A 15,001-nucleotide genomic window follows, 5' to 3' on the forward strand; every position below is an offset into this window, starting at 1 on the left:
TTACTTAAAAAAGATAAAATGTACATGACTTTTTCTCAGTTCTACACAGGATAATTTTACCAAATTTAAGAGAAATCAATTTGGTATGCGGGATTTGAACTTAATACCTAGTGGATAGAGCATCTGCCTTTGATGCAAGCGGTTGTGGGTTCGAACCCTGGCAGAGTAATACCAAAGACTTATAAAAATGGTACTAACATCTGCTTTACTAGGTGCTCAGCAGTAAGAGATTAATGTTCGGACTGGTCTGCCTGGTGTCAGGATAATGTAACTAGTTGGGACATCATGATACATGTCTGTGGCATGATGCCTCAGTGCTAGATGTCACTATAAACTGCCACAAAGAGACAATGTAGCGATATGACTGAACTACTGCTACAAAACATGAAGAAAAAAAAACAACTTTTAATAACTTATAAGAGTCATTTAGCAGAATTTGACCAATAGTGTCCTACAATGAAGGCTTTTCAGATTTATAGTAATGATGCCATTGTTTAAATAAAACGATAGTTACATAATTTTATTTTTAAAACACTACTTAAAATAATTTGACGAAAGTAGATGCCTGTTATAATTGGACATGCTGTGCTGATGAGCCATTAAATATGAATGAAAATAGAGAAACCTTGTTTTCATAATATAGGCAACTATGAGTATAGGAAGAAATAAGTATAGAAAGCATCCCACTGACTTAGATTTCTTGTCAACTGCTCTTGCATTTGTCTCCTAGGTAGATATCAATCAGATCAGCAAACTCAGACCAACATGGGTCTCTTTATTACTATTCTTTCTCCTGCTCCTCCTATTCATTCACTGAAAGAGAACTACAGTTGTGAGATATAATTTTATTCCTTTCATTACTCAACACAGTGTTAGATGATGAGTCAGCTATGCACATATGCAGTTTTTACTGTTATGACTTTAGGTCTTAAATATGTAACAGAAAGAAGCAAAACCAACACATTTTGTAAAATCAACAGACAGTTTATTTTTCGAAGTTATAAAACAAAAATTTAAGATACACTTACAGTATTGTGAATTAAATCCCAAATCATTCTTAATGTCCTGTCACAAGTCCAAATATATAGATTGTTCCAAATGAATTCCAAAAGTTTGGAATGTCCTGATGTACCACAGTGATGTTATCCAGAATGTCTTTCAATGAGTTCTCAAAACTTCCAAAATAATGTGTTAATCCAAAGTGAATGAGCACTTTAATTGCAATGAATAATTGAAATAAATGATTCCTTTCAAGTTGCGTCTGAACACAACTGTTAAACTCTCATAACAAATGAATTCCAAATACTGATTTTAAAAATAGGAATTAATTATTTGTTATCAACTCCTTATTTATACACATACCCACTTGACCTACAACACAATAGAATGTTCCGGAAAACTAATCATTCAAATTGAAAATTCACCAGTCTGTAAAGAAGACCTTGAACTCAAATTCTAGTTAACACCTTTTTTCCAACTTTCAGTTATGAACAAAACTTAAGTATGAAAAAAACTCCATCCACAACCCTCAATCATGGATAAAAATCAGGCACACTGTATAAATTAAATATACATAATATTGTACAATCAGATATGTACATATGCATTTTTTATTTAAATACTTGAATAATTTGCATTCATCTATTTTGACTTGCTGTAAATTTGAAGCTGATCACAGTTAGCGAAGAGCGTGCAAAGGTAACCAGTATTGAATTGTGCTTATCTGGTCTATGTCAAGTAGTCACATGACAACAGTGTCTTAATGAGTGTAATGTCTAATACTGTTACCATGGAATGAAATGTAACCCAGGCTGGTCACTACATTAAGAAATTCCATAATTTGTGGAGGGGGGGTTATAATTCTTTTTTATGGTTGAAGAAATGTCTAGGATCAGCAGGTAAAAAATAAGATTAGCTGAAAAATTGGAAACAAAGATATTTTTATTTTAGGTCTTTATCTTTTCATTGAACAGTCACAAAATTATCTTTGGAAAGTTGATGCTGCTAAAAACTATGGAGGTCTGAGAGTTTTACATTTGTAAGACAAACCTTTTTCAACCATAATTGAAGAGATAAACATAATTAACTTAAATGATTGCATGTATTGTAGTCATTGTATCTCAAGTTTTATAGCAGTCAAATTCATAGATTTTGTTGAAGATATCAATGTGATTAAAATATTTTTTACATGTGCAAAACATGAAGCCAGCCAAGTCATTATTTATGGAACTAGAGTCATCTGATGTTAAAAACTTCATGCTGTTATTGGCAAACACTATGAACTATTGTTTCTTTATTTTATATCAGATAAAATTTATTTTTATAATATTTATGTATTCTGGTTGACGCATAAAGTTTCCTTAATTTCTACATTATAAAGTATAGTGTAAATATGAACAGGAAACAGCATGGATATGTATAAAAAATAATATAGTTACAATCAAAATCTTGAATCACTTTTCTGTGCAGATACTTAAATTTTGAACATGCTGAGTATTGTGTTAAATCATATGCTACCACCAGTGACATATGATTTCATAGATATGAAATATTACTATATTTATTGGCCGTGTTATTAGTTTGAAACTTTGACACAATTGTTAATATTGTAATTGTTTCCATCTTAGGAATCATCATTTTGTTTTTTCTGTTACAGCCTTCCAAAATACCGCCAGACTTCCCAACATATAAATATGGCAATTTGTGGATAAGGTAGGAATGATTTTTCTATGCCAGATTTGACAAATCAGGCTTATTTTTATGTTAAGACACAGTCTGTTGATGCCCATAAATTATCTGAAAATTTAAAATCTAATAATAATAATGTCATTAATAGTAATAATAATAACACATTTAAAAATGACTCTCCTTTGAGGCCTTCTGAAAATAATAAAAGGTACCTACACTTGGAACAGACAGTCTTTTTAGCAACATAAATATGGGATATTCTGCTGTATACACTTACAAGTCAAAGAACAGATGACAGAAAGAATATGAGAAGACAAAATCACACATCACTGCCTTTAAAAGAATTTTGGAGATGACTTGGTACCATTTCATTACCACATTTGTAAAGATGAACTGCCTTAGATTATTTCTTCTATTATAGATAGTCATCCAAAATGATTAAGAAAGTAAATATTCAAAGGATATCTAGTCAAAAGATCGTGTTTTAATTTTCAATATTCTGATGTCGCCTCATGGAAAATAACAATCACAAAAGGTCATGGTCACACAAGGTCAGAAGGTCATGTTCACACAAGGTCAGATGTAATCTTTGAGTAATTTGAATTGCCATTCAGCAACTTTTACTATCCCTTAAAGAAGTGCATGGATCTTTGTATAAAGTCTTCATGTTGGTGTGTAATAAATCCTCTGACATTGTTAAAATTAGAGACATGAAACTTAGGTTATTTACAGTCCTATTTGTATAAATTGTGTGAACAGTTTTGGAATTTTCATCTTGCCCCTCAGGATTAGGATGGCAGGGGACTATATTTATTTTTTAAAAATCCAAAATTGTTTTTCTCACATGTGTGATTAATGATCCAAGTGTCAACACCTGTCAGACTATAACCTCTGGTTAATGCCCAGCAGTATTTCCCTACCCTCTTGGGACTTATCCCTTAGGTCATTACATTTAAAATCCCCATGTAGAACTATTATCCCTTAGGTCATTACATTTAAAATCCCCATGTAGAACTATTATCCCTTAGGTCATTACATTTAAAATCTCCACCCTAAAGCCATATATACACTTACTTTGCTTGAATAAATGAATTTATACTTGTAAACAGCATTGACCCTGGGGTCCATCTCTACTCTCAGCAACATAATCCTTCACTTATAATTTTGAAACCACTGAGATTCCTTCCGTATGTCCTTATAAAAATTTGAGAGGCATGTAAAGACAGTAAATCTATACATTTAATTGACATTGACATTGGGGTTCATTCTACCACTCCCTACTTCCCACCCCCATCCCCAGGGTTAAACCTCAGCATTATTACTTGCAAACTATTGAGATCTCTGCCATACAACCATCTGCATGTACATACCTACTGGACATGAGACAAATCGTCATGTACAAGTGGCATTTGGGACAGTTCTTCCCCTAGAGACTCAAACTATGAGTTCAGATTGGAAAGCTTGGGGTTATTTGTTTTACTTATATGGAATTCTAGTTAACTATGAAAGATATTTTATACAGCATTTTACAGTAAATCTATTACTAAACTAGGACCCTTATTGAACATTTAAATTAATATAAAATGAGAAAATAATAAATAAATTTGACCAACCTTGAGGAGTACTTTCCACATTAATATTGCTTGATATTAACTATATGTGCATTCAGATTTTCCAGCAGAAACTTGAATGTGGAATGGAAACATATTTGTAATGTGGAATGGAAACACCTTTGTAGTGTGGAATGGAAACACCTTTGTAATGTGGAATGGAAACACCTTTGTAGTTTTGTTGCCTTTTGCATAACATCTACAAGATTGGTCTCATTTTTGGTGGTCAGATTGATGGACAAAAGTATCAAATATCTCCATTTATTTTTTTAAATGTATAGGGACACTTACAAGTTTCCTGAATACTTCCTTGAAATGTTCATTATACACTGGTTAATTTTATTTCATGAACTGGGCAATTCACTTCTTTTCTTGGCATACAAATCTGTATGCATTTCAAACCATGAATATTAAGTTTCATTATTCCCAAATCCATTAACTTAAATTTTTACAAAATGTAATTTTCCCACAATAAAAAATTTGATACTTGGAAAAATAAATCAATTCACATTATTCACTCATTTGATAGTTCTAGCCATGAGAAAAGGGCAGAGGTTAGGGGAATCAGAATGGCATAAATTTTCATCGCATCATGATGAATGGTTGTTCATCTTTCATTCTTTGTCTTCAGCCCAGGCAAGAAGATTCATTTAACCAAACTTGGCAGATCATACAGTGGATGGCTGATCCTGCACAACCCCAAGTCGGATCCTGTTGGGTACAGGGTGAGCGTTGTAGTTTAGTAACATCATTTGAAAGACACATTGCCAAATATGACACTTTATCCACACAAAAAACTTGCTGCCATTTTCTGAAATTGGTCTATTTGAGAACATACAAAAATGATGTGATTAATGAGACTGTCTTTGTTTTTCAGGTTCTATGAGTTTTGATGAATAGTTTGGAGATACAGATTCTCTCCCTTTGGTTATGTTGGAACTCTCCTTTGGAAGTTCATTATCTTGCCAGTATGGTTGTGCTGAAAAAACACATGCTAGATGTATTTTTAGCACTGATTAAGCCATCCAAGTTATGTGATAACAAGACACCAGTCTTCCATAGTGATATTAGCTCAGAGAAACCCATTTTATTTCTTAGCCAGGTTTCATCAGTTGATTTTTGTTATGAGTCTTACTGGAATCATTACACCTGTGCTTAAAAAAATGTGTGTGAATTTTCAATTAAAGCATGAACATTAAATTGAAATTGTATTCACTTTTGAACTGCTTGCTGTTTTACTATTTTTATTTTATACCATAGTTCAGGCAGTAATGTAAACAAAAATTAACACATTTTGATTGCAGGTGACAGTTGGGAAGAATGTCCATGTGAAAATTGGAGAGTTGAAACACCAGGAGCAGTTTTTGGACTTCATTGATATTAGTGATATTAAGGAAGGTAGATTTGCTTTGGACTATTTGGTTCAAAATGATTGAATTTCATGCCAGCATTATTTGAATTTTGTACATTGTATTTGCTTGGATATGCCATGCATCACACTTCTACTCTAGCTGGATTCTAAGACCAAGGCCCCAGTTTCTTAAGCATCTCAAAATTTCTTCCTCAAAATAAAAATTGGAACTATCTGTCTGATTTCTTGGTTAGTAACAAGTTTTATTTTCACAGAACTTTCAGCATACATCAAGGATTAAAGTACAATCATGAAATTTTGAGTTTTCCTTAATGGAGTTTTGCTTTGTCTCTGAGGAAGTTGAGAATATCCTCAGCTTGTTTTCAAGGTTTAAAAGGTTTTATTGTATTAAATTTTCAATTTTAGACTTTGCATCTTTTCTATGGGTCTCCCAAGAAAACTTTTTAAGCACGGGTCCCAGCAGAACTTTAAAACCCACTTTAAAACTTTTCACCGTTCATTTATTAAATTAATTTGTTTAAAAGTATTTGATGTCCAAAGACACCTCATCTTGTAAAAATTTGCATTATATACATTTATTTGTACAAATGTAATTGTAGAAGGCCTCATTAAAGATTAGTCAGTTGACTAAGTGAGCTTCTTTAAATAAAGTCATTTATTTTTGGTGGGCTTTGCTGATAGCATATTGCTTCCAGAATCACCTTCTTCTGAAATGAATTACACTTGAACATTATTCTGGCAACCGAAATAATCATAATTTGCATTTTTATATATGGAGTAAACATCCAACTTCAAGGAAATGTTGCTGCTAATTTCAAACTTTATTAAAGTTGGCTTCAACATTTTCGTTCACTGTAGTGATATGTATAATAATATTTGTTAAGAAGCATGTCTCTTTGATGTACTTAACCTTACATGAATTTGGTTGCAAATTAGCAAAATGGACTCACCCACAGCAGAATTTGACACAACACATCACCCAAGATATTGTCAGCCAACTAAGTAATCTCTGAAAGGTGGTTGTTTATTTCTGTCTGACTTAACTTTTAATTGTCTTATATCAGCTGGATGCTCTGAGGATAGGTTTCACTGAGCTTGAAGCAGGGCTGTTTACTGTTCACTCACATATTACAGGTTACATGTATATATCGCTGTGGTTCAGAAGTGTAGGTTTTTTGTTGTTGAAAACACTCTTGGGGCTAAGATTCCTAAAAATCATGTTTTTTGGAACACGACCATGTCAGGGGTGGGTTTGTCCAAAATCTTGTTTTTCACATAACACTGTGTTATGGCAGGTATGACTATCGTCAAACCCTTGCCTTTCAGAACTGAAAAAGTATTTTAAGCTTCTAAGGCCAGTCCCTTGTTCCTTAATGCCTTGGTGAAATTTTTTGTGTTCGTAGTCATTATCTAAAATACCTTATGAACCCTTTTGTGAGCCTTCCTACCAGAATAGGGCTAAGATTTGGTTTGAGTCTCTGGCATGGCCACTGTTGGTATGTGCAAAAGTTTGCCAGTAGCTTCACATGGGTCAGTTGTTCTTACCGGGGTTTTCCTGGGTTCTTCCTCCACAATTTATTCTACTAAAAAGCTGATCAGTCACTTACTGAGAGAAACCTTTCCTTCATGAGGTCCGGGCTATTACTTTATATTGTGCCTTTCATAATCAGTCTTCTCTAAATGGTGTCATAAAAATCCACATACTGGCAATCTCACTGTCCCTTATCTTCTTTCTACCTTCATTCTATGTTGCACCAGAGCTGCGATATATACACATTAGGTCTGATTGCATCAGCCAAGCAAGTTTTCAAAAAGTCAACCTCCAGCCTACAGTAGAACATCCTACTGATATGTTCACTTTGACAACTAGTCATGAGATCATCAGCCTCATTCCAGTCTGGTAAAGTTGGTGGTGTAATAATAATAGTGGATGTTTTAATGCTATTAAAATGTTGCTTTTGGAAGTAAAACTAGTTTTAATTATGTAATATTTTCCTTTTATTATTACCAAATTCCCTCTTCCCTTCCTGCACTGATATCCATTCAGGACACACGGTACTAATTATACGGAAGAACTGTGAACCAGTCTAGAAATGGGTGAAGAAATGATAGAGCATTTACAGGTTTGGTGGTCCATAATTGGTTAATAATGAAAATTAAAATTTTAGGAAAAATATCTTTTGAGAGCTTGTCCTATATGTAATGTAAAAAAAATATTGACAAATTTCTACTGATACAATTTTAGCATTTTTACAGGTTTGACTCAGGAGTACTCAATACTGAAAGTAGCACCTGATTCATTTGGTGCAGAATCAATAACACGTGTTTCATGCACATGTATGTAAACAAATTGCCGCGGGTCATATGGTGTTCTCCACACATAAGCTTGCACCAAGGTTAGATGTGCACGAAAAATTATAGGTGTCATTATCAGCACCCATAAATTTTAAGTTATTGAATTTTGAATATGACAGTGTTTCCATATGTTTACCATTGGAGTGGAATTAGTACCGTGAGTCCTATATGCGACCTATACCATAATAGGAGCTTGTTGTTTCCATGGTTACCACGTGCATCCAGGGTATCAATTTGGTGGTTTTTACACATGACAATGATAATGGAGTCTTTTTATCATGGTTTGCATGTGATTTTGGAGAAAAATTCTATACAAAAGACAGATGGGGATGGTTTTATACACTGGAGAGTGGAAGTAGATAGCTCAGGCCATAGGGAAAAGAGCACAGTATGGCCTGATGGCAGAATTTCATATGATGGTACCCATAGATTGGCCTGTATGGTTAAATACCATTTAACACATGCAATAATTCCCCAAAATGGGGTGGGGTGGGGTAGATTTTATATGTAAGCCACTTATGTCACAATCACTTATGTATCAGTACTGATCATTTAACTTTAGAGACACACTCAGCAGATCATAGCAGAGAACATTGTAAAAATAAGGACTGTGCACAAAACTGCACATGCTGCATTGCCTCAAACTGTAAATTGAATTATTATATGTCGAGTCACATTGAATATCAATTATACCGGTCTTATTTCTTATCCTAGAATTAAACTCCTTGACACCTATTCTATGTTCAGCATGTTTCTCATATTGGTACATTACATTTTTGGGCAAACAGTATTGGAACTTTTCTGCATTCCTTTTGTTGAGGGAGCAGGGAGGGACATTTTCACTTAAAATAATAGTTTTCAACCCTTCATTCCCAATATAAGTCTGCAAAAGTCCTATCTGTATTGCATTCTTTACACAGGCAGTTTTTCTTCCCCAACCTCCCTTCATACAGTTGAAACATTCTTGATGTATAACTGCATGGTGAACATACTGCTCTCTCCCACCAAACCAGATCTCTTTATTCTTCATGTACCAAGTCCCATGATAGAAAACCTTTATACTCAGGGTGTTGCAACTTGTGGTCTCAGAACACATTATTCCAAATCTCAGCATTTGATTATTGCGTGCACTAAGTGATATGGGTTTTGTTCACCATATATGTTGTTGTGAATAAATGAAAACAAGCTTCATGTCAGAAATATGGTTTCATATTTGAAACAAAAGCTATTTATTAAACCTACATTGCTCTGTTCTTACCATCAAGTAATAGTAAGGAATCATTTAGCTGTAAATTAGAGCTTGCTATTTGGTTTGCCAAATCAAGGTGTATTACCTCCCCTTTGACTGTAATTGAGTGATTGCAATGTTTGCTTTGTTTCTGTTTTGTTCAATAATGTATGCATTTTTTCAGCTTTATATTAAAAAGTAAGTAATTTAACACTGCTTATAGTGGAAAGTAGCCACAGTAATGATTTTGAGACTTTTTCTTAACTTTTTATGAGCTTTGGGTAAATGTAGGTATATATTTATGTATTAGACAACTTCAATATGCAATTCAATTCTATTACTTAAATTTAACAAGTAGTGTATTCAGTGACAATTTTTATCAGTGTCTGCATATTGCATAGAGACATGAACTTGTCTTGGCATAGCAAAGTTTTTCACACATTTCTCCACCTCCAGCATACTTAATAGCTTGAGTCATAACAGTTTGTGCATACACTTTCTGTCTCCAACATCAATGTCAGCATTATAGGAACTTTGGATAGCTTTTTCAAATTTGTCTCTTGCTGTCCTTATGTAACATAACTCATGTTGATGTGTTATTTGGGTTGATACACATTCCCCCACCCCCCACCCCCGTTGTGGGGAACATTACCAGGCTTGAAGAAATTACTCTGTCTATTCTTTGCTTATTCACCTTTCCCCATAGTTTTATACTAAAAAGTAGCACTATGTTATTTAATTATTCAGTATAATAAAGCTTATGGAACTCTTCCTTGGCTTTTATACCTTTTTATTAACATTTGGGGGTCATGAATCACATGTGATGATAGTTTAAATAAGTTTGGAATGTCAGCATCTCTTGATGCTTCATGGGTGTGTGTATTTGTTTTAGTCACAAAAGGGCAACGGCCTCTTATCATTTTGACCTGTCATGTGGCACACTTATTTGTTTTGTTTGATTGATGTGAATAGGGATGCACTGTATCTTATTTCTGTGAGAGTCAGCAAGAAAAGAAATGCAATTTTAAAATTTAAAACATTTAAAACTTGTCTTATAGCCAGTGAGAGATGAAAATACAATGCGTCATGTAATTTGATACCCTGTGATGTCATACTTGCTGATGTCAGCATGCTTGTGTTTCTTTTGTGTAGCATGCATGCCATAGAAAGATAACATGAAGATACAAAGGCAGAAAACAATTATTTTAATAACAAGAATAAGCCATTAATAAGTACAATACAACACAGCAACATGTGATGCGGATGCAATTTAACTATAGATATTGGTATCACATAAAATGCTATTGCACTATTATCCATGCACAAGCATGGCCAATTCTTTCTTACAATTATGCTCTAATTTCAAGGAGTAAAATACAACTTTTTCAAAAAAAATTAAATCTGGTTATAGGACACACGGTACTAATTATACGGAAGAACTGTGAACCAGTCTAGAAATGGGTGAAGAAATGATAGAGCATTTACAGGTTTGGTGGTCCATAATTGGTTAATAATGAAAATTAAAATTTTAGGAAAAATATCTTTTGAGAGCTTGTCCTATACGTAATGTAAAAAAAATATTGACAAATTTCTACTGATACAATTTTAGCATTTTTACAGGCTTGACTCAGGAGTACTCAATACTGAAAGTAGCACCTGATTCATTTGGTGCAGAATCAATAACACGTGTTTCATGCACATGTATGTAAACAAATTGCCGCGGGTCATATGGTGTTCTCCACACATAAGCTTGCACCAAGGTTAGATGTGCACGAAAAATTATAGGTGTCATTATCAGCACCCATAAATTTTAAGTTATTGAATTTTGAATATGACAGTGTTTCCATATGTTTACCATTGGAGTGGAATTAGTACCGTGAGTCCTGCAGTCTCTGTCAAAGTTAGAGGGACTATATTCCAAATATTGGAAGTGTCTAAGGCATCCAGATGTGATTGTGATTATTTTTGTTATAGATCTCCTGTTACTAATGGAAAGAGTGAATTCACCTTGGATAAGGGACTAACACCAGCAATGTAATAATAACAGGGAATATATTACATAATTAAAATTAATTTTACCCCACCCACCCCAACAACATATTTTTATAAGATTGTTTAACACCTATGGATAGTGTACACTTTGGGTATTAAAGAAGCAACTTTGGGGTCAAAGTTCAAGGTCACTCACTGATAGCAGAAAGGTTTTTTGCATAATAATTGGTTCTATATCACACACCTATACCAAAACTCTTTTGATTGTTTTCAGTGAGTATAAGGGAGAAATCTATCAATTTGAGGGTTAAATAGTCAAAAGTTACTGTGACTGAAAGAGCAAAAATTGTTTCTACACAAAAATGTCATCTGTCAAACATGTACCTTCTCCAGTGTTTTGTGGATGACTTACGCATTGGGTGAAAAAGAAGCCATAAGAGTTTGGGCTAAATGGTCTTGGTCACATTGACAAAAAATAAAAAATTGTTTTTTGCATAACAACTTTAGTTCCAAACCATATACTTGACTTGCAGTTAAGGTATGACTCAGGCCTATTGATTTGGGATCAGATATAATGGTTATTGTGGTTTGAATAAAGAAAGTTTTGCAGAATAACTTTTGATCTAGAATAAGTTCTTTAGCTCCAGTGTGGCCATCATGTGCAAAAAGTCATATATTCCAAATCATCGGAATTATACTGAATCTTGAAAGATATTGGTCCAAAACATTAGTGGGTCCCATTAAAACCAGGTAACATTGATGATATAATTTCCTCTTCGAACTGAGAAACCCTGTCATGTCTTCAGCCCCAGTTCGCAATTCAAATTATTCCAGCACCCCAGCTGATCACCAGAATTCCCCAAAGACTTATTTTTATCTAATGAACACTTTTTCTTCTCAGATTCACTTAAAAAATGCAGGCCTGCCTCTCTTCATTCCCTCTTGAATCAGATTAATTTGTGTGCCTTGTGTTGTTATTAGATTAGTCACTAAAGGATTTGTTGACTGTATCACATCACTACTTTTGGAGCACTACTAAAATGAATGGATTTATGAGTGACTTCATTAAATGAATTAATGGGTGGCACCTTTTAATTCTAACTGAATTTTTGAATGTTGTTTTACCTAATATCTTGATTATTTCAAAGAATGGTTTATGTTAGTTAGCTTTTTTTTATAGGTTTTACCAAGTTCTTTCTCCACCAGTTATACTGGCTGCCATGAATAGTCTATCTTGTGCTGAAAAATAGTGTTGAGCCCAATAACAAAGCCTTCTGAAACAGAGAACCGATCTGTAAATTCTGTGTTAAACTCACACTCTCTAGGGCAAAAACAGGTTATTAGTTCAATTTAGTTCTATTTATGCATGTTTTAATTCTGTTTTCAGCTGAGCAGATTCATGAAGCCACTGTGGAGTGGATTTCTCTCGACCTGGGACGAGAATACAAAAGTGTGGATTTGGAGAATGCCCTGAATGTAATGACTGGGAAATTTAAGCATGTGTAAGTTTTAAAAAAAAATTTTCCCACACATGATATCTTCAGGACAGGTAGAGACAGGCAAACTAGGTTCAGATATGGACTCATTTAATGAATACTGTGTGGCTGTAAGATGCAAACCTTATCAGTACTCTTGTACTGCTGCTTTCTTATTGTCTTAGAAATTTCTTCTCACAAGAGCTTTACTTCTCTATGGTAAGACTTTGATAGCAATAATGAAAGTCTCATTTATTGGTAACATATCTCCAGCACTGGACTGCAAATCTCCTGCATTAGAAACAAGAATCACCTTCATTTGCCTTCCAAGGTTATCAGCTTTATTATTTGGGACTTGTTTTTGAAGGATTGGTAGTACACTGTGACAGATCTGTTCATAGTAACTTTGAAATCATGCCACAGCTGTTATTTCTTTGTCGATACTCCAGTTCATATCAAAATGACATTGTTAGTGCATCTTCAGATGCAAATGAGTTGTGCACCAAAACTAGGTCACTTTGACATTCTTTCCAGAATCTATTTCAAAATTGCTTGAAAATCATATTAGTGTTCAAAATCTTATACTTTTTTCACCAATGACACTCAAACATGTATCTTGACACATTAGTGTGTTGCATGGCAAAAGTGGGATAACGTGATTTACTTTCCAAGATTGTTTAGAATTATTTTAAAGATACTTTGTATGTCGTAGAAGCTGAGGTATTTTGTGAGCTCCTGATCACTTTAACTTTAGTTTCTTTTTTAAATTAACATCCATTATTATGTCATTATTCTTGAAGAAGACTAAGGTGCTTGCCATAATAAAATCCTCGGTCATAATTTCAAGGTACAAATTCAGGAGATTTTTGTTTCAAGTGGAGGAGGTGTGCTTATCCTGTGCTGTGGATTTGCTGTCCAGTGCAGGATATTTTTTACTGACTTATCAACAAATCAACAGTACAGCTTATTCATCTAAATTTAAATCATGGCCTGTTATCTATTATTTATCCATTCTCCATCCATTGTCTTTTCATTAACACAAATTTGTTATCTTGAAAATCTTACATCTTCTTATCCTGAATGAATGGTCATATTGTCAGTGGGTTTTTACTGAACATATATTCGTATGTCTAGTTGGTCCAAAATGAAGATAGTGCCAAATCTGACAACTTAGCTACCATGGTGTTATCTACTTTTTCTGATTGGACAGTTTTATCAACTTGGGGTTGTCACTTAAAAACATCATATGATATCTGATTGGTACTAATTGAAAATGGTAATGATCTAACACCCAACATGGCTGCAGTGCTATCCATCTTAAATAGAATAGATGGATGTATTGACTTTCACTTAAAGTTTTCTTATGATCTGTTGTTGATTCTAAGTGAAAATGGTACTGATCAGGCAACCGACCTAACTCTCGTATTTAGTTGCTGCTACTCCTAAATGGATGGTCATATCAGCATGAGCTTTTCATCAAAAGACTTTCTGTGATATCGAGTCATCACAAATTAATTTGGTGCTGATTTGATCTCAGGTGTAGCTGACATGGTTGCCAGTTAAAAATCTTGTTAAAGCTACTTTTCCTATAGTGACAGGTTTTTCATTCAAAAAAATGTCAATGTCTAGTTAGTTATAATTGAAAATGGTGCCATTTAGACTGCCAATATAGTGACCATTGTAGCCATTCTTGAAAATAGTGTTATTGCTACTTCTCCTGAAGTCCTATAGACATGGGGTTTTCACTGCTAGAATCCTTCCCAAAAGAAATGAATGATATTAAAATGTTAATAGTAAGTGAACAGATATTTTTGAGAAAGGCTAGGTGTATAGACAAAGTTTCAAACAATATGGCTTCATCATATCTCAATTAACTATCTCATGCTACAAAACAAGGCACCACTCCCAATTAAGATCATTTTAAGCTAACAAACTTTCCACCTCAAAATTAAATAAGAACTCTTTAAGAAAAGTTTTCAATATTCAGGATTACTAATTTGGAACAGAATCCCAAAGAAAATGAGAGAAAGTACAAATATAAATGCATTTAATTATAATCTAATTCAATGTATGAAATGTAGAACATGTTCAATTTGACAAATGCGTTACAACTTGAAGTATGAATTCACTAACCTTCCAGTCTTTTGTTTACTTTTGGACTCTGTATATATACAATGGGCCTAATAAGGAGCACGTTCATTTTTCTGTTTACTATGTCCATATATAAATATAGCTTATTTTCAATGATGTGTGTGTGTGTTTGTCTGTTTGTGTGGGTGTG

General features: G+C 33.8%; 1 protein-coding gene across 1 annotated transcript in view; it reads left to right on the plus strand.

The window, feature by feature from the left end:
- The window catches only part of LOC149797030 (uncharacterized), a 316,734-nt gene that overhangs the window by 179,251 nt on the left and 122,482 nt on the right, over positions 1–15,001 (plus strand). The window contains exons 40-43 of the mRNA XM_089960698.1: positions 2,657–2,712; positions 4,930–5,023; positions 5,603–5,696; positions 12,633–12,747. Coding sequence (XP_089816824.1) covers positions 2,657–2,712; positions 4,930–5,023; positions 5,603–5,696; positions 12,633–12,747 — 359 coding nt within the window. The remainder of the gene's footprint in view (positions 1–2,656; positions 2,713–4,929; positions 5,024–5,602; positions 5,697–12,632; positions 12,748–15,001) is intronic.

The sequence above is a fragment of the Sinohyriopsis cumingii genome, chromosome 6 (assembly GCF_028554795.1).
Source record: "Sinohyriopsis cumingii isolate HCF-2022 chromosome 6, ASM2855479v2, whole genome shotgun sequence".
NCBI classification, from domain to species: Eukaryota; Metazoa; Mollusca; class Bivalvia; order Unionida; family Unionidae; genus Sinohyriopsis; species Sinohyriopsis cumingii.